Source organism: Harmonia axyridis, chromosome 6, assembly GCF_914767665.1.
Source record: "Harmonia axyridis chromosome 6, icHarAxyr1.1, whole genome shotgun sequence".
NCBI classification, from domain to species: Eukaryota; Metazoa; Arthropoda; class Insecta; order Coleoptera; family Coccinellidae; genus Harmonia; species Harmonia axyridis.
In genome coordinates this window covers 27721213-27743064 of record NC_059506.1, presented here as the reverse complement: position 1 = coordinate 27743064, position 21852 = coordinate 27721213, and the positions used below count along the sequence as shown (strand labels likewise).

At 37.3% G+C, this 21852-nt stretch overlaps 1 protein-coding gene across 6 annotated transcripts in view; it reads right to left on the bottom strand.

The window, feature by feature from the left end:
- The window catches only part of LOC123683474 (extensin-like), a 151134-nt gene extending 129825 nt beyond the window's left edge, over positions 1-21309 (bottom strand). For 2 of the 6 annotated variants that reach the window (XM_045622545.1, XM_045622547.1), the window contains exon 1: positions 20735-21278. In XM_045622545.1, the coding sequence (XP_045478501.1) occupies positions 20735-20968 (234 nt within the window). In that variant the 5' untranslated portion in view covers positions 20969-21278. Of the gene's footprint in view, positions 1-20734 lie in introns of all 6 variants that reach the window. The other 4 variants (XM_045622548.1, XM_045622549.1, XM_045622544.1 and 1 more) reach the window with 3 other exon arrangements.
- Positions 21310-21852: the final 543 nt, after the last annotated feature.

Here is a 21852-nt window from a genome sequence, read left to right as displayed (position 1 = left end):
TGGCTGTCAAGTTTCGACAGATGTCGACGGGCGTACACGGGTCGCTTTTATCGCGGCAATTATATCAATAACATTTCGATCTGGATGTATCGGCATGCGGTTGGTAACCGCGGATGGCTCTGCGTAAGTTCGACAACGTTTTTAAACGGCTACCTTCGCTTTCGATCAACGCGCTGCCGGATTGTTGGGCGTTTCGCGCGACATGTTCGATTTTTTTTTTGTAGAGACGGTTTTATCTTTATCAATTTGAATGCGTCTTTATTTTCGGTTGCGGTCGAGACTTATCGTAAGATTTTATCCAATTCGGAGTTTGTGAATATCAAAGACAACATTATGAGGTTAAATTGTTCCATAGAGTAATAGAGATAGATGGAGGGAGTATACTCGATTTTAACATGTCCCCAACATGGTTAGATTAGGTTGTCGGATTGTGATATATTTTCAAATGCACAATTTTATTATATCGTTATTAATGTGTATTATATTGAATGAAATATATTTATTTGAGTGATTCCCGATTAAATATGCATATTCGAATAACTGTAATCCCATATTTTCCCTAATTGTCGAATTTATAATAAGCAGAATATTTGCTATTTTCTGTATCTACCTGCTGAAATCTAAGGTTTGGCAACTTTTGCTCTCCTAGTGTCGTCGTTTGGCTCGCTTGAAGTTTGTTTTCTGAATCTGATATATTTAGTTATTTATTTCAATATATTTTGAGTTCATATAAAACGTTGATTCAATATGGGACATAAGAAGTGCGTTCTTTGAGGAGAAACTCGCGAATTGAGTGAAATATCGTATCACTGATATGTTTTTATTTCCGCGCGCTTCATGTCAAATATGATAGTTCATGTTGGCGACAAAATATTTTTTACTTTTTTTTCGCTTAGTGAAAATGGCATATGCTCCCACTATCTATGTTTATTACTCTGAGCGTTCAACCAAATGTACTCTTCTCGAGTCAGTAAATAAGTCAAGTTTCTGTTAATAAATCTGTAGTCTTGTCTCAAACCATCCAACTTTGGAAATATTTTTTTTGGTTATATTTCTATATTCTATAAACAGTTTTCTGGTATATCCGGAGTAGCAAATGGCGCATGAATGATCGAACGCACAAAAACTTCAACCTCCACGTCAATGTTTTTGCCTTAATCATTTGAAATTCTAATACTTAGTTTTATTCCATATTTCCACATTTTTCCTCAAGTAGCTTAATATTGCAGATACTTTTAAGGTGTTGCCAGTTTGTGTGAATTTTCCCGTCTTCCCCGAAAATGTCGGAAATAATAAACAGGACAAATTCTCAGCTCCCAAACCCGTTTGTTCCCGAAAACCGCCCGTAACTTGCCGAATATCCCTAACACCTCCGAAGATGATTTATCGCCCGATCTCAATTTCCCTAATTGAAAAAGAAAAAGCGCCAGACGGCATCTCTTAATTTCGGCCGTCGGAAAAGCGATTTACGGGCGTTTTGTCGGGAAGTATCGGAGTTAAGCGGCCGCAGTAACTCCGGCTCGAATTTTCCGGAACACGTTATTATTCTTCATTAGGTGTTTTCGGGAGAAAATTAATTCGGGATTAGGCCAGGCAGCGGGCGCCGCGCCAATCCCGAAACGCGAGCAAGATTGATGGGTTTTTTTGCGCGCGTCCAACTCCGGCCTTTTTCACGGATCGGATTTTCCGCGGAAATGCGGAGATCTCGCTGCTTTACATCATTATCGACTCCTTTCTATCTCTTTGTCAGCGATATTTCGATTACTGCTTCGCTTATTTGACCATTTATAATTGAATATAGCGCCTAAAAATTCCATGTCTCCATAAATGGCTAAATAGAGAGTCGCCCCATCCAGATAATGATCACGTCAAACGCAGCTTGGCCAATAGATCCGCAAACCTTCGTCTCAAGTGGAATAGCTGCATTGTCAATTGCTAAAAAAAATCATTTAATCTATACTCAAGAAGGAATACCACCACGTGAATGCCCAGTTCAAAAAAAAAATTATAGATTTTTCCTTTACAACCACCGATATTTATCAAGTTTTCACAGAATATCTTTAAACAATAACCTATGTTGTAGAATGACAATATTTTCAATGTGCCTAAGAAAAAAAAATGGTAACTTTTCATTTTTCACGAAAGAATTGATCATACGTTCAATGGACAAAACACTGATATATTTTTAAAGTATTCTTGAAAACAAAAGCCGGAAAACAATCATTACAAAAAAGGTAAAACTATAATTTTGTGAAAAAAATAATCGACCGTCGTACACTGCTGCCCACTACACATATGCTCCGTAAAAAGAAAGAAAATAAAGTGAATGTACAACTTCGTACACAGTATAAAGTTTGGTCATCGCAGGAGCGCCAGAGGCGAAATGAATGGGTACCTACTATTTGACTGATACGCGGAAAGCCACGTGGTGATAATCCCTCTTAAGTATACCTTATTTATAAAAATAAAGACAAAACGTTTTTGAATCCTTTATTTTTACGATCCACACGAAATTTTGCATAAACCTTTATGCAGTTATTCTATAACAAAACGTTTTTGAATCCTTTTATTTATACGATCCACACGAAATTTTGCATGAACCTTCATGCAGTTATTCTATAACATCTGCAATATAAAAAGATCATTCATTGAGAAACCATATCAGGTCATATCGTTCATAATCATTGATAGTCATAACACTAATTGCTTTGGATTTATATTTTTTGTAGTTGTATTATTCAGTGTCTCCAGACAGTTTTCCAGTAGTCTGAGATGTAGTCCAATTTTCAGCTAACGTTTCGTCTACAACTGCGGTAGGCGTCTTCAGATGTTTCTTCTTGGTCGTAGATCGTAACTCGATAATGAATTCCTTCAACCATGGCTGGATAAATCCTGATATTTATCAAATAACAAACACTTTGTCGGCAACAAATCAAATTATAATGATCTACAAGTACTTCAATTCATTGAATATTTAAACATAAGAAACCAATAAATAAAAAAGAATGACAGCCTCGACGTCTACATTCCTTATTCCCCTTTAAAATTCTTCTCGTATTATTAATTACCGTTAATGCCGTTTGTATTTATGAGGTGATAAGTACGTGCTTTCCCCTTCTTAAGTTATTAACTCAAGAGGACGTGATGAAGAAAGTAGGATCCATTAAGAGAAGTCAACAGCTTATCGCTTACCTTATTATGTTGGTATTACATGTATTTACTTAATGAATAGTGGGGTCTAGCCCAATGGTAAATGTCTTTTCGTTAGACGTTAATGAATATAAATCGGACAAAATATTAAAGTACATTATGATACTACGTAAGCGAAAATCAAACCTTAATGCACGTGTACACGTGTATCATACGCATTTTTCATTTTATCTGCAACATAACTTTAATAACAGTTCTTGAATAGAATCTAGCAACCTTCAAAACATGGTGTTTCAATATAAAACATAAGAAGGGTTAGGATGCAGATATGTTCAAAAAATATTGGGACATTGTAGTTTCTTATTTGAAACTCTTCTAATGTTGATTTATTCTCCTATTCTTGATCTTCCGGATTTCTTTGTCTTTGTTATTTTCAACTGAAATTTTCAAATCAATTGTAGTATAGTTATAGAATGACGTGGAAGAAATTAAATATAGAGAAATAGTATCCCTTGAGCCAGGTATCAAAATCTGCGTGAAAAAAATCAATTCCAACCCCCTCAAAGAAAATTCATGGACCACACACCGAACCATGAAGAACACCTTCCTATAGGGAAACCACCCTAATCAAATCGCCTACAGTATCAAAGCGGGAAATCTAGAATTCCAAACAAACCAACACCTGTTTCACCTTTCGAGTCTTCCCGAAGACCGCAACAACACCGTTAACTTCCCGTACTCGGTCGGTACTCGCCGTCAGGTGGCGCCCTCTAATAACGGGTCCGTTTTCTGTTCGGGAAGTTAATTCGACTTCCGACCCGCCGCCCAGATGGGATTTTAAACATGCAAATGTTACGGGATTCGAGAGCCAGGGAAGGAGGGAGAGGGGGGGAGGGACGAAAGGGATCGATATCTCGGGCTGGAATCGGGGACGTCGTACGCCGCACGTCGTCGACGACGTCCCGACGCGCGCTACTCCCGAGATCCGGATGAAATTCATTCGTTCTCGGCGCGACGACGGCTATATGTCAAGTTGACAAAGCGGAAAAGATGAAAGGAACAGCTGTTAACTTCTCTTGTTATACGGGAAGTGAGGAATCTGGATCGCGGCGTCGCGGACCGGAGGGATTTCTCGCTTTCGAGCGTCGATTCCCAAGGATGGAAAGCGGGGAAACTCTTAAAAGAACGTTTATTCTTCGTCTTTGTCGGAAAAGCGGTCTTTCGAAATCTGAAGGGAGTTCAGGATGATGAACAATCACGTGGTGTTTGTTATATCTCGCGTTAACAAATTCATTTTTTATTCATTTATTAATTCATTCAATAATACATAAGACAGAGGCCCAATAACAGATGCACACAATAATGAAAATGAAAAAACGCCCCACGTAGGGCGCCAATTGTTATGGATCGACTATTGTTCTATATTTTCGAATAGAATAATTTTGATTTCAAATTTGATCCAATAAAAAATATATAAACTTTGATTTTTCAATATTCTAATGAAAATAATGCGGAACTCTTTCTCAGTTGGGTTCACAACTTCTGCCTTTCATTTTCATTTTTATTTTTTGACATATTGTTCTAATGTTTTTCTCGCTATCCTGGATTTTAAATATTTCTTTCTCAATTCGATGCTTCATTCTTTGGTCTGAGAAATGTCTATGGCACTGTCACTCCATTTTGAGAATTCCATCAATCAAATCTTCTCCTTTCAATACTATCTTTTGAATGAAAAAAATCCATGACAATACCTCCATATAAAATGTTGTATGTGATCTAGAAGTGAAGGTTGTCCCAAATTCGATCCCTGGGGAACACTCGAGGAAGTCGTGAACGAAAATTTTCTCAACCCTTATATTCAATGTAGTGCTCTCTCTTCATCAGTTAAAAAGGAACCCAAGACAGTTCGATAATTCGTTCACTAGTTGGAGCCTAGGATCGATAATAATAACAAACTCATCAACTTCAAGAAATATTTTATCATGAAACATTAGGCGAAGATACTATTACTGGATGGAAATGAGGTATAGACAATTTTGACATCTCACTAATTAATATTCATAAAGAATGCTCAACTACTCAACGCTGTTCACCCAACGAGTTTTTTACACCGAAACGAACGCCACACAGAAATTTATTAGCATATTCATGAATAGAATTGCAAAACTTTCGAAATTATGTGTCATTCAACCCCTATTGACATTCAAGATTCTTAAGGGGGTTGCCACACAGCTCAACGGAGTCAACCCTCGAATTTACCATCAAAAGATGTGGGACCTGCCTCAGCATCTTCCGGGAAAGTTTGAGCAGCTTTGAGCAGGGTCAGTATCTGAATGGGCGATCGCACGAAGATGAAACCCAATCGGTGTATCGATTTTTTTCGAAATTCAGACGACTAAAACCGCAATTATTATCGTCAATTCCGATTGGAATGCGACAAATCCGTCTAGCGGTCCCCAAACGAAGGATCTTTCGTAACTTTCCCACGGTCGGGAAACGCACAACTTATCTGAATTCCGCGACCGGAGTTACACTCGTCTCCTCCATCCCTTGACCCCCTCGACCATGAGCGCCCGTCGAAACCGAGTACTCCGGTACCGAAGAGATACAACTATCGGTCGTCTTATAACATTACACAATCTACACCTCTAATCGGCCCAAACAAGAGGCAGCAAGAGCCTCTAGTGCGGCGTTGCCAGGTTTGGTTTTTTCCCCCAAATCTGGGGAAATTAGATGTCGTTTGGGGACTGCAGAAAAACTGGGAAAAATCAGAAATGAGGCCTGCAAACATTTCCTGATTATTTCAGACAGTAAAGCTATCGATATTCCATATTAAACAAAACGATTATATAATATAGTGGTTTTATAAATTATCGTGAATACGTAAGGGTTGTTGAAATATTTGGAATTTTATTATAACAAGTTTGAAAAATTCAGAAAATCTGAATGAAAATTGATAACAAACAATTTATGATTGTCAATTTCGGAATTTTAGCATCTAGAATAATTAGTTGCCGTATTAGTGAAAAGTTATAAAACAACGTTATAATTTTAATATTATTGCAGTTTGATTAATGGAATTGGAGATTGACGGTTATGTGTAGGTAGAAGTGACAACGTTTAGGGGACTGAGACTTAAAGGGGCTCGTCAAGATTCTAACATAATGTAATTCATATTTTTACTTAATTTCCAAAACTTTTACAACTTTAAAAAAATCAGTTTAAACGTAAAATGCTAAGAAGCAGCATTTTCTGTAGCTAATGGACGAGATTAGCTTAGAGTTGAAACAGCCTTTCAGAACTACAACCAATTTGATCATTGAGCAAGGGCTTATAGAAATCAAATGAGGCAATTTGGAAAAAAAAAGTTTTTTATGATTTTTACTACGTATTAAGTCAAATTCGACAATTTCTCTCAATTCATTTGGAAAAGAATCCCAATCAACTAGTAGCTGAGATAAATTGATATGGAGCAAAACCTGTCAGAACAAATTTGATATACTATTCTTACCAATCAACTGATAAAATGAAAGCAATATTTTCCCATTTTATAGAGCCTTGTGAATAAAAGATGTCTACATCCTTTGAGGTTTCGTTTCAATTCGATACAGAACAACCTGACAACTTCTGATACAGATTCTGAGGAAAATAATTTTTCGGACTCGGCAACCCTGCCCTAGTGTACGTTGAACCTGTTCGACAGCGCTTACGGGAACCGAACGGCGAAACAGTGAACCAATACATCGATAGTGACTAATCGAGAAGATAACGTCGATGTTCCGAAAGTTCACCTTTGGTACGCCCACGTGTTCTTCTGCTGGAGCGGTAACGTTATGCCACAAGAAATATGCATTGGAAAAGGCGGTACCGTCAGGTACAACAAGAGTATAATAAACAGTCCCTTTGGAGTGTATCAAAAAGTGGACCGCTTTTAGGACCCTATCAACATTAGGGCGGTACCATGTGTTAGTCACGGAGACTAATGGCTGTCACAAGAAAGATTTCAGTAATCGGTAGTCACATTTCAACGTTTTATCCTTATAGAAAGGACACAATATTTAGATTAGGACGGTACTACCTGATACTCACAGGGTGAGAAATAATTAAATAAAACTCAATATGAATTGAGTCGATTCTGATTGGGAAACCAGAACTGTCCGGTACTTATCAATTGATTTATCGATTCTTCCGATTTACGATAGAATGGTACGATCAAGTACCCAGTTCAATTAATTGTTAACGTATTTTACGAGCAAGGCCTACGCAAGAGAAACGCGATGCAATTCTGTATGGTCTTACAAAATTAATAAAGTATTATCATTTTTCGAGTACTTCAAGGTACCAACCAAATTCAACCTACAACCGACATTCACACTTTAATAAGATCAACAAAGTAGAAAGAGCAGAAGCTTATAGAAATTCTAAAGTTATTGACAGTAATGGTAGTACCCATAGAATACCCTCGATCACTTCTAGTACTTCTTCTGAATCTTGACTTCAAATTCTTCATTAATATCAGTACGACCCCAATAAGAAGTAAATGGTACCATCAGATACAAACAGATCAATTCCCAATATCAAGCGATGAATTGAGCTATCAACTTCCACCGGTACAAACGCTGCACCATTTTCACCGATGAAGTACCTAGAGGAAGTTGTGGTCTATCGCTACCACAAAACACCACCTACCAAATTGAAATTGAAAACCAATTACCATTTTCGTATATTCCCAACGCCCACCTGACCAAAACGGCGCTCAATGAACGCAGTAAAACCAGTCATTATCTCATTACACGGTGCAGTCAACAATGACCGGCCTACTACGACCAGGGTAAGGCACCCATACCACCCACCGTGTCCTTCTAGAAACAATATTCTGTGTTCGGACGGCCGTGAAAGTTGTATGTTTAACCAGCCCTCAAATGGGGAGGCGTGAAATTAGAATTTTATTCCTTCGTCCTGGTAATAGAAGTGAGTAGAGCGTTATTAACAAACAAAGCTTTAGAACTTGAGCTTGAGTGTTTGGATCGACTCAACAACAATAAAGCCAATAATTCTCTGTCTATAATCGGAATTAGCGAGTACCGGTACCGCCGAAGATCAAAGAGAAGCAATAAAAAATTAAATTGCTGAAGGGTATGCTCAATTGTTGAGCGCAGCTGCACTAATACTATGACTAGTTGGTTAAGCAGCTCTTCTTGTAATTTAAATTAGTACAACCGTGTAAGAACAATGTTCCCAGCAACAAGTGTTGAGCGTCAATAGTTATTACATCTGACATTCCCCACTTCTTTATGAGGTGTATAAGTCGAGCCCCTACCGTAATTATAGTAAATTATCTTGTGGAAATTGGAACTGAAATTCCTAACCAAAACAAACTGCAATTCGATACTAAACACCAGATTCCCCAAGTTCCACGGAAGGTTTCCCTGTGCAGATGGATAAATATTTGATGCTGTAAATCACGCCAAAACTTTATTTACCCGTTAACAAATCAAACAAACTCCAGTTGGTATCGGGCCAAAACATTATCGCCATATCATTCTCTCGATCTTGAATTAGGTCAATGCCAGACTCGATGCCAGATAACTCAATTCTATATACGACAAGTGGTTCACGATTGTTGCTACACCGCATCGATACAGCTGGAGGACCCAATTTACTAAGTTCAACGAGAAATCAGATTAACAAAAATCATATGTCTCTATCGGAAAATACGCTTTGTGTTGACGGAATAATTGGCAGTTAGGTTGGCTATATATTCAAACAGAGAATACAGGACGGTGTGAGTTGCCTTCTGCACTATTGGCCGTCAAAAGGTCAATCGACAGCCAATTATTGACACTTACATGCGGCCATTTATCATCACCATTTCGGCCGATCATTTTACTCAATTTCTTCGATCAGCGATATTGGCGGTCAATCGACGGCCAATTATCGCACCATACATGCGGCCAATTATCGTCACCATTTTGATTGATAATTGGCCGCTTAAAAAATCATTTTGCTTAATTTCTTCGACCGGCAACATGCGAACGAAACGAACCGAATCTGTCCGCTGTTTCCCGATCTTATCTCCCTTTTTTTCCCTAATTCATACAAATGGGCTCGGTAATGAACGAGTCGCGATAGAAATCTCGACAATTAGTAGGCGAATTAAAATCCGGGTACCGGAACGACTTCGGCAGAGCGACTTTTTCTCCTTCTACGAAGCCCGAAACTGCTGGACGGCGATAACGGCCGTTCAATTATCGCCGATGATGGGCCGTGTAATAACAGAGCGTTCGTTCAGGCTCAGTGTCCTGACCGTTGGCCGTTCTGTGGTCGACCGCGATACTTTGAAAAGAATCGATACTTACGTATACGATTGTATAGTATCGAAGCTATACCTTCTGAATTTATTATATAAAAGCCGAAGGAATGGAGTATCTCATGAGTGTCACAACATGTAACAAAAATAATGAATGAAATAAAGTAATTTTTTCAGCGGAAATTACTTTGTTTTATTATTTCATCCATTATGGAATACATCTAGTAAGTACCGAATAAAAAAAATGAAGCTGAGTCATCGGAAATTTTGTTGGCAAATTATTTCAAGTGTCTACATATAAAATTCTGATAAATTTTTAAATAAACTAGAGAGTGTATTGAATTTTTGCAGCAATCTAAATCTGAAATAACTGCAGTTTAATCAGTTCAACTAATATTTACTCTCCTCTTCAATTTGTGCGATTACACAAATTAGAGTACTTGTGACATTTTTCGACGTTTATGTATAATATTAATGCATTATTTCTCACGTACGATATAGCGGAATTCTCGGAACACTCGATTCATTTATTTCTATGGAAAAATCTGGCAAATGGCATGGAAGGCACCGAAAAAGGCCTTCAATAGTGAAATTTAGATTTAATTCTACATTACCCAAGTCAAACCGCGAAGCCCTTTGATCGAACAGGAAATTTTCAAAAGGTTCATAATCGCAAAAGTGAACAATTCCCAAATCGGATCAACGAACGCCGGCGAAAACAAATCTAGAAGCGAGCAAAGCGCAATTATCTGGTTTAAAGCGACCACCCGTGATACCCGGTCTGACATCGTTATCGCCTCTCTACTCCTCGGCCGATATAAATTATTGAATAAATAATTAGGAGATGAACAAGCGGATAATGGATCGTCGATAAAGAGCTCATTAATTTACAATGTACACCAAACGTGCTGGCAGTCTCTCATATCCATTTCAATTGGCGGATATAATAGCGGATTCGATTTCGTCGAGTTAGCGGATTTTAATTTTTCCCGGACGTTCGATGGCGAGAGGATCTCGAATCGGAGGTTCCTGATGTTCGAGTATGGCACGGATCTCTTGATGTTGAACTTCAAAGGAAAAATTCGCCGCTCATCGATTATTCATTTCCAATTGAGAATAGTGTTTACTACTTTGAAGACGACGGTCTCCCAAGTTCACTATTTTCATAAAAAACAAGTCATAAAAACACAACGTGAACAAGTACGACACGAAAATCATTACGTACGGTTGTAATTCACATCGAAAACAAAATTCCCAACATAAGCGGCATGATTTCTTTTGATCATTAAAAACCCCAAAAACATCAAAGAATCTCGCACCGCCAATCGGTTCGATGCGAACATATCGATCTCCAGGTGAGATCACAAGCCTTTCGAAGTTCTCAGACACCGTCACATCGCCTACACTCCATCCTAATGGCCCGATCTTAATTTTCATTTTAAATGCCCCGCGTAGCCGACGGCCTCTTAATTTCCCGATTAGCGCGACCGGTCGTTCGCTACTTACGGCGGCAATCATATACCTTCGATATTGCCTTCTTTATAAGATGTGGACGGTCGTTATTTCCACGTATGGGAAAAGACGTGTACGATCGTCTCGCTAGCGAAACACCATGTAGAGGTCTGGTTTTATCTGCGGTCGATATCGCTTGCCTTACCCGACAGTCGTCACGTTATCGAATAATAATTGGCCGTTCGTGGATACGGCGAAATTTACGGCGGACGGAGAAAAACGACGACGGCGATAAATTATCGTTTTTCGTTTTATAAACGGCGTAATGTCGGTAATCAATTACTGGAACGTTAAAGAGCCCGCAATTTGTCCGGAAATTACAGGGAAGGCAGAGGGAACGTCGAGAAAGGTTGCGCGACATTTTCAGGTCCGACAGAAGAGGCGCTCGTGTTAAACCGATAAGTGGCCGCTGGAATTTCCGGCGGAACTTCGACCTTTCTGAGGTCGGCGGATCTGTTCGCCCGGAAGTCGAATATATCGTGAACAAATTGCCGAACCGAAATAAATCGGTTTATGACATAGTTGAGAAGACGACCCGGTGAAAGATGAGAACTTTAATTCCAAACGGCACGGGTCCTTTTGATGCTAAAGTTCAAAGGAACATTCACCGCTTTAATCAATTATGTATGTATTGCGAATTGAAAATAGCGTTTGCAACTTGAAGGCGATAGTCCCCTTAGTTCACTATTCTTATAAAAAGCAAGCCATAAAAACACAACGTGAACAAGTACGACAGGAAAATCATCACGAACAGGTGTAATTCACATCGAAAACAAAATTCCCCACATAAGCGGCATAATTTCCTTTGATCGTTAACAATCCTAAAAACCAACAAAGATCAAAGAACCTCGCGCCGCCAATCAGTTCTGAGGACTGCAGATCTGTTCGACATTCCATTAGAAGTATGCCCGGACGTGTTTCTGACTGCATAAGCCATGACGTACCTCCAACACATCAATTCCAACAGTCGAAGACCGCTTCCGTTCGCACGGCTGGCCGATTCACCCTTCTTATCAATCGCGACACGACTTCTCGATGAATGCATAAGCCGAAAACGGCCCTCGAGGGGGGCCAGGGACAAGGGTGGCGTTGCCGAAAACTCGACTCCATTCAATTTTAATGCGAAATTCACGTGACGCGCGTCTCTTTCGTGACGTCCAAAAGTTTTCATCGTGACGAGTACGTCCGCGAAGAAAGTTCCACGGCTGAAGTCTTCGTTCGTCCCCCCCGAAGAAAAGTTCCGTAATTTGATTTCGGGCGGGAATCTAGGGGAGAGGGTGCAGAGGGCAGGGGAGGATTTTAGAACGATCGGGGATGGAGTGGAAGTGTAAGCTGTACTTAAAAGCGGCGATTGAACATTGCGAACGAAATTAATTGAAACTTTCGGAATAATTCTGAAATTTATAGTGGAGTTCATTTGAATCAATTTCTTTCTCGATTTCTTCAGAAATGACAGCGCATTTAGTTAAGGTAATTCCAACTGTACCAAAAATTGAAAGATAATTCTAATGGTTTTCGGCCAGGTTTAAACGCAAGCACAAATCCTGAGAGATAATGCATCTACAGTGAGATAATGAAAGAGATTATATCACCATCTCTAGTGATCTCATAGCTTCCAATGTAATAAAGACGACCGTCTTAGTACTAAGAGATACATGTATATCATGTTCGATACCAAATTTCTGAGGCGAAAACGTCTGCTGCGTCTAACCGCCCATAATAAAATTCGGCGATTCGATCCATCATCGTTTAGACACACATTACAAAACGATTCGCTACAAATTCGACAGATGTCGCCTCCATAACAGGACCGCAACAGCCGGACACATTCGGAGTGTTCGAAACGCACCGCGATAATGCCCAAAAAATAATTGATATCGTTACCGCCTACGCGGACTGGCCGAACGTAAAACAAACGGGCCGTTAAAACGTCAAAAAGCAGGACGAAAACTGCAATAAAACGCGCACCTAACCTCGGCTTGTATATCTGTACGTTATACGGTCTCGGCGATAATCGATATTGCCGGCACACGGCGTATGGCCGTAAAACACGGCAAAACGTATTGCGTATTGTTTACGGCCGTTTCGAAGAAGAAGAAGAAGATGGACGACGGCCCCCTCGGACTTCCAATTTGCGGAAACGTCTGCTAAAGGTGGGGTCCCGCCGATAAGTCTGGTAGTGGCGATCAACCTTTAACACCAGGTGTTAAACTTCGTTCCATCTTCCATCACTTGTTATTCTGATTGCAATGCATACATTTATGGTATAGTTAAGTTATAGTTGTTTTTTTGAACGAAGCGAAATTCAATTCAATGTTAATGTTGAAATTTTAGTGTGCGGATTACAGAATAATCTGCAGAAAGAAAACATGGCTACGAATTGGAAAATGCCGTGTTTTTCATCCGTGGTCTGATCGGTTTTTCACATGACGTTTCGCTTACGCATCTTTCGAAGATTCTAATTCATATGCTGTAACTGGATTTCTCCGATCGGATAAATCCGACGAAAAACCAAAACAATTAAAATAATAATATATACACGGATTTTATTGGTTTATTTGAACATGAGTTATATAATTGACTATTCTAATTCTAAGTAGAGCGAGTTGAGCGTGATCGAATATTTCCAATGATCAGAGTATCGAATTTTCTATCGACGATCGATATTTCAATCGAATTCGTTGTTTTGGAGTTTATCAATTGAAATTAACTTTGAGAACTTCAAAACGTTAATTTCTATAATTTCTCTCAAAGTAAAGATAACGAAATAAATTTTAAAAAAATCGCTCCACAACGTATTCTGAATAAAACCTTACTTTTCATTTTTTTGTTCACCCTGTATATAATAAAAAATATTAGGTAAATCAGAACGGAATCAAAACAGTTTCGTTCCAGGAAAATCAAGCTACAATTCAAAAAAATAATGGTTAAAATCGGCGAAAGGGTTCAAGAGAAAATTAAATACAAACTTCGTTGAGCTTCTACATGTTCCCCTGATTTTGTCGGTGAATATATAAGGAAAACAAATTACGGATATTGACGGATTAAGCCCATTATCGAACTTAACCGCGGTATTAGAGATCCGAACCTACCCTGACAATTTCAAGTTCCTAGTTCCTTTCGCTTGTGAGTTATGGTGTTTATAGCAGGTGCAGGACCAAGCGGATGGGCAAAATTGCTTTCAACCACGGATACCTCATAAGTGATCCTCATCGATTGGGACCATTCCCGGCCCAAAAAGAAGACAATTCAAAGCATTTCATCGATGAAACTTTTTTCGACCGACCCCCGTACATATAATTCGCCCCACAGACGGCGGCGTCAATTTGTGAAATCGAACGTGTTATTAGTTATCGTCCGTTAATTAAACTTTACATAATAATTCTCGGTTACGTTGACCCGTCGCTGCTCCGTTCGCGCCGTAAAAATCGCGAAATTAATTTATTTGATCGCCTATCTCCTCCTCTCTCTCTCTCTCTCTCTCTCTCTCCCCACGTCTCGATTCTATGATAATAACTCCTTTCTGTTATCTGTGCGTCGGATCTTTACGGCCGACGGTTGTAATTCGGAATTCCTCGGTTCTGTAATGGGAGTTTTTTTTCCTCTGGTCCTTCGAGGCTGGATCGGATCTGTCAACGTACTGGCGTTGTTCATATGTGCTGGGCGGTGAGAGGGTAACAAAAAGCGTATACGGGATTGGGGTGGAAGTGAGGGGTTAGACAGAGAGAGAGAGGATGCTGCATCTGGAGCCGCCGGGTGATTTCGCCTCGGGAATTTGGCGTGCGGCAAAAAAACCGGTTGTCGTTCTGGAAGTTCCCGGAGGTTCAGACATTTTTTTTAATGATTCTAATATAAACACGTCAGTGCAGTTGTTTTTACATTGTTTTATTGTTTCCTGTTTTACAATATACAAATAAGAAGCTTGAGTATCAAAATATCATAAAATAAATATGTGACAGAGTTGTTTGAACCTTATAAATATATTATTCGTTCCGAATACTCAAAATTTTCAAAAATTCATTACTCTGAAACTATTCAGGCCAACTCATCGAAGCAATACATCTTTATATTGTCTTGATTGTCTATCGTAAATTTTCAAAGAAATAAATTCCTTAAAATCTGACTTATATTTTCAGCCTTTAAAATCTATTGATCGGGCACCTGATATAGATCAGTGTATTAGAACAGTCAATTGGATCGAATTCAATGTAAATAGCTCTGGGAGTTTCACGTGAAATCTTCGCAAGACGGACAGACTAATTTTTGAGAGGTCTTCCCCGAACAATTTTTAAATTTCGAGCCGGAAATGGTAAGAAACGATACAGTTTGATTCACTGATGACAAATTCTTGCTCAAATTAGATTACGTTCGTCCAACAGGAAAAACTATAATAACGACGAATAATTAAGTTGAAAGAGATCAGACCCATATGAAATTTTGCGTGTAGATGTACCTATAACAACAATTTTCAATTTTGTAATATGTAAAATAATAACTTGAATGTTTCAGCAGGATCGTATCATTAGAACTTCTCCTCTAGATAAAATAACAAACAACAATGAAATCGTAATGAAATAAATCTCATATATGTAGGTAGATACGAGTATGTATATTACAATTACAACAGTTATGTTGTCTTCAATACGCGCATACATGAATAAGCTTTTAACACAAAACCAGCTTTTTCTTCTTATTTGTTTTGGCCCGATTTTGAAATTCTACTCCTTCCAAATTCGAAAATTTCACTTGCCTCAAATCAGTTCAAAAATTTCATAACTTTGACACATTTTGTGGAAGATATTAAATTTGTAGAAAGTAATTTTGATTTTTATTTCCTACTGATTCTCAACTATCTAAATAATTTGATAGAATTTTCGTAGATACGACAGTATCAATCTGTTCAACATTAGTTTGGTCAATCTTCACACGAATAACTCTAATAATCTTCGACAAGCTTTCACTCATTACCGAGTGAAGAAGTAATAATGGGTTCCAAGATAATTATGTATAACGTGAATCTAATAACAAGTTAACAATATCCCCTTAAAATCCACTATCTACCTAACTTTCGAAGACAATTCCTCGAAACACCCAAAATAATCTGAATGGCTTTCAAATAAAGGTTTTTCCACACCTAATTAATGTCAAGAATTTGTATGCGTAAACTCAACAGGTCAAATCTCTTCTTGAGAGGCTTGAAAGAAAACAGATGTGGGAGCTCACTTCAGAAAACATATTTTACAACCTGCAATATAACCCTAATAAACAACCCCTCTGTATCTTTGGCCAGATATCTCAAAGGCTCGGATAATCCCTTCTAACCTGATCTTTGAAAAGGTAGTTTATCATCACCCAAGTCATAAAAATTTCCAATTGAATGTTTCAACGGAAATTTTTCATTTCTAGACCACTATTGACTAAAGAAGCATAAATTATTTACCACACAAATCAATTCCGACGAGAACTTACATGGTACGGTGAAGTTAATCAACATTAAACTAATTGCCAACACCAATAGACAATAATTTGATTCTTTGTTATTTATATAATGACACATTAATATATATCGTGTATCGCAAGTGTAGAAGCAACATCTATAAAAACCTTTTCAGCTTTCCAACAAGAAAGAATGCCTGATTTTGAATCCAAATAATTCTTGTCTTCCTATATGAATACTGTTTCGAGGTGTTTACTCGATTTATACATATTTATGAATAAGTAATTGGCACCTAATAAATATGCTGAATAATAGATTACTGTCTAAATAGTAGGCAGCTACAATAACTTATTTATTCACCCCTTCATACCTCTATGAATAATTCAATAGTCTTAATAAATTATTCGAAACCGAGTTTCTAGCCAAAATTGAATCGTAGTTGCAAATCTAAATCTTTACATTACAACCTCAAACTTCAATTTATTAGGTAATAGCATGCTACCATTTTTCAACATTAGAAATAGAAAAAACATAATCGAAGCATATGTCTCGTAGTTTTAGAAAACTTAACACAAAAATCAATTTAATCTTTAGTTAAATTTGATGTACAAGTAAGACTCGACCTGTTGAGATAAATAGCAGAAAAAACATCTATAATTCAAAACCATATGCGGATTCTATGGTTACAACGATGTAAAGCATCCACATTTGATCCATCCCTAAACGACACGCCCCCAACCTCAGCTCTATGCGCCCCATACAGCAGAAAAAACACCTATGATTCAAAATTATATCGGGATTCTATGGTTACATCGATGTGAACCATCGACATTAACTAATCCTTGTTCCATCCCTAATCGACACGCCCTCAACCTCAGCTCTATGCGCCCCATAGAGAAACGGAAAAGATCACAGAATTCTCACAATTACAGCGTTATATTTTCCGCAGATTAATTAACCTCATTTTCCATAGTCTCACGTTCCGGGGGAGGAGCGCACCGACATGCAACCGCCGGGCTATTTATTATCATCCAGGAGCATCCGACCCTCATCCTGAGGGACCGAAACAGGCGGAATTAAACTTGGAATAGTTAAATTGGATTCAGACGCTTCTTCACGCAACCCAACCTGGACCTGACAAGAGCCTCCGACTCAGGCAGCATTAAGATTCCCGGAGCCCTTTGTTTGGCCGCAAACTATTAAATGAACGTCAGACTAGATCGAATATAACTACGATATCTCATGATGACGGTAATCGAGGTGATCTTCATCCCATCAAAAACACGAAAATTCGAATTATTCAGTGACGAGCAGTTTGATGTAAGTGATAAACTTATTATTCATTAATATTACATTGTGGAGATTACTTCGATTGATTACATTCCTTCTATAGTATTTAAGGTTAGAATGTTATTTTGAATGCCCTGAGATTCTATGATCATCCTGACCTTGAGAAAATGAATCTGTTCAAACTATCGAAATAACTAGCAATTTTATAATTGAAAAAATGTAGAAAACGCTCTTGTAAGTCTAATCTGCGATAATGACAATTAATAGAACAATATTTTTCGAGAGAATTGCTTATTCACCTACGTCACAATATAATTATGTTAATTCAATGAAATTCAAATTTTCCCTGAATGTATCTCAAATGAAAGCATTGTTACATTACATTTTCAGTTTCTACACTATCAAAAACGCAATGTGAGAATTAGGAAGTGCCTTTTTTAAAGCTGAAACAATGCAGAATACTAATTACTGATGTAAATGAACCAGAATTTTAAAGAACCTACTGAAATTGTTCATGTAGAGTTGATATAACCAATTTTGCATTCTAAATAGAAAAAACTACATTTCTGAATAATTTGAATACTTTTGATATCATTCCGAATATGAAATGAAGTGATTATAATTAAATTTTAATTGAAGTAGCCTTGAAACATAAACTCAAGGTGTGCTGTCAATCTACAATGTAGTCATTTAGAGATTGTTAAAGTCAATCAGTAGTATCGGAATATCTACTTGTATCAAATTGACTGAAAATTTCCAGCTACCAGCTGTACAACAGAAATGGAAAATAATATTCCAAACAATGGGAATTATAGCTGAAAAACATATTAAAAACTACAATTTTTCTCCATTCTACTACCAACAAAGCTGTACTTAAACAATAACGAACTGTCAAAACTTCCATATTTCTTGAAAACTATTTTGAGGTTATGCTCTAGAATAGTGAATGATAGATTTCACAATGCAGAATTGGCCTTTAGATGATGGTTGAATACGAGATTGCCGGCAAAAAATGAATTATAGGTTATACACTTTCATTGCAAAAAACGTTGATCTTTGCATGGTAAATGAGTGGGTACACAACGACTATCTTATCAAAAATCATCACAACTCCATTATCGTGAGTGGTAATCACAAGTGGGACTATGAGATTCATTTCAATTGGTTGCTTGGATTCTATACCTGATGAAAATTGAAAAGAGATCTTATCGAGGTCAGTTTATTTGATGTCACGATTTTCAGAAATGATGATGATGATATCTCAAAAAATCCAGAGGTTATATCTCAGGTAGAATTAATTTTGTTGTCACTTATTTCATGCGAAAGTCAATGTTACATGGTCCTATTTGGCATACTGCATGTTCGAAAATTTCATATTCAAGAGTGGGAAAATGAATAATTTTCAGTTGCAACTGAAAACAATCCACAATGTTTGATGAGCTGTTCAGACAAACATATTTTCCAGATTCCAAATATGGTGGTACAAAGAAGAATATCAGTCATTATTTATAAATATCAGACAAAATTCAGAACAAACAAAATTGAGAACTATAATTCAAATAAACATAAACTAACAAATAATAATTCAATTTGTCATCTGTTTGACCCAGTTCTACTTAGGTAAGTAAATAAGGAATATGTTTCAAAACATATTAATAGAAACCAAGAAGAAAGTAATGATATCAATATGTCGAAATCCAATCCTCCCTGAAATATCCAGGAATAATTACAAGATGAAGTAAAAGACAGGCAAAATATGGAATCAATACAATCATTTCTATTAGGCAGATATTGCAATCAATTTCAAACATGTTATGAAATCCAAGGAAAAAGAGTTAAGAAATACCTTTCATGCATGCATTCTCAACTTTTTCAGTGGGTAAATATAACAGAACCTTATCTCTTTTAAACATCAACATTCCAAAGCCAACTGCTAATTTTGCACACCTTGGAATAAGATTGAATTCCTTCGTAACATACAAACTTTACAACTCCAAATATGGACACTTCCAATACGAAACCATTCAATCGTTAGATTATAATAATTCCAACTATTGATAGGTTGTAGACTTGTATGGTTGATTGAGATGAAATTATACAGATAAATAATGCAGAATATTTTTCTGAATCAACATTGTCAATGATTTCTGAATAAATCTGTCTATATCACAATAATTTTGTAAATAATATGCCAATCAAGCCAGGGCACAGATAGTACATAAATAAATTAATTGGTCATTATCCTCCCAACGAAAATTTCTCATTGAACCTCTCTTGAGAATTGTAGAAAACAACTAACCACTCTTAGAAATACATGTTGACTACAATAGTAAGGAAAGTTCATCGAGAAAGACAAACCGTAAATTTAATATATACCCTTGTATCTAATAGGTATCAAAACAACAACTCTTTCCATATAAATAAAGTCAAGTCAAACAACCTTGAAAGACCTTTTTAAAGAATATATAGAAAAAAACAAAAACAAAAAGGATATCCTTCCAAGAGAATGTCTTTCTTCGGGGAGAGTTCCCGAACAGATATTCGTTCAGTACGAAGAACAGAAAATGAAAGTATAATGTTTCCATTAGAGCTTGACAATGAAGACAAAATTTTTTGAATGAAAGGATACTTTATGTTATTTAAATAGATTTTTTTAATCAAAACAGTAAAGCCTTAATGAACACATATGGATGGAAAGTTTATAACCTCAAATTGAAACATAAAAACAGTTTATTCATAAAACAAGGGTACTTTACAGCTCGTTTGTTGTTATATATGTGCAATTTTATCGACCAACTGGTTTTAACATTCTAGAACAGGCAAGAACCACTGCATTTGCAATGGAAGACAGGCAGATGTGCAAAATGAATGCTCTGAAATTGAGCATTCAATACACTTGCTTAGTTTTCCAAGCAATTGTAAATGAAAGTTAATTCAGAAAAATTAGTTTTATATGATTCTTAAAAAAATTGACTTTGAGGTTATTATGTGTTTTGAGTGTTTTTTGACTTTGTTTAGGTTATGAAAAAACTCACCTCTAAGTCGTCGTAAGTCTTGAATCCAAGAATCGCGAATCCGTCGATGATGTCCTCCTCGCAAAGGGGCTCTTTAGATTTTTTTCGTCTGTTAGGGGGCCGTTGAGGCTTTTCTCTGACAATGTCTTCATCTGCGCTGTCTCCATCTCGTTGTTTGGGGTTATTTTCTCTCTGTGCCTGCATACGCTGGGCGCGTTTTCTGCGTCTATTTCTTTGTTTTACTTCTTGATCCATGATTTAAACATAACTAAAACCCCGGTGGTCGGACATTGCCGACCCTAGGATAGATTTTACCTGGAGAATGGCGGCCGTAGGACCCCGTATTTAACTAAATCCTTCACCATTTCGTCGGAAAACACATTATATACACGCACAAACACCTTAGTAAACCTTCACCACACATTCAATCCACACACGACGACAGAAACAAGAAAAAAAAACAATATTTACAGCGTACGATGAGCAAGTCAATACAATGTAAAATGTCGCGAAGCAGCCACGACCCCTAGCGGACGAAATGTATACCAGCGGCTGTCGCCATATGCTGCCAACCTAAGTGCACGAAAGCTCCACTGCAAGTAGAGATACCAATCAAGCTCAGAGGCGTCGGTGATGTTCGGAGAAACACGAAGGAGCCGAGCGTAATATTTATTATTTGGAGTCGCTTCCACTATTATATTATTTTGTTGAATTTAAATAGGGAGAATTTATTATAATATAAATATTATGTACAAGGTGCGTTCGATAAATCATAGGACTTTTTTGTAGCAGTGAATATCAGGACCGAGTCATCTGTGAGACCTCAAAGAAGCATAGGCGTTATTTTTTTTTTTAATTTTTTTATCTCAGAATCTATCAGTTAGATTTCAGTGAAATTTCATGGATAAGATATTTATCCGATAATTCAGCTAGGCAACTTTTTCACAGGAAAAAATATATTTTTTTTATCTGATAATATAGAATCTTTCGGTGACTCATTTGTTCGAAATTTTCATTTTTTCAGGCAAATTATTGCAAAAATATTTGTGAATGATCTTGTATCATAGAGATTGATTTCTTATGGCATGTCACTTTATAGGTTAATTCTCCTTACCCAGTGCCGTCTCCGCTAGTGGAGG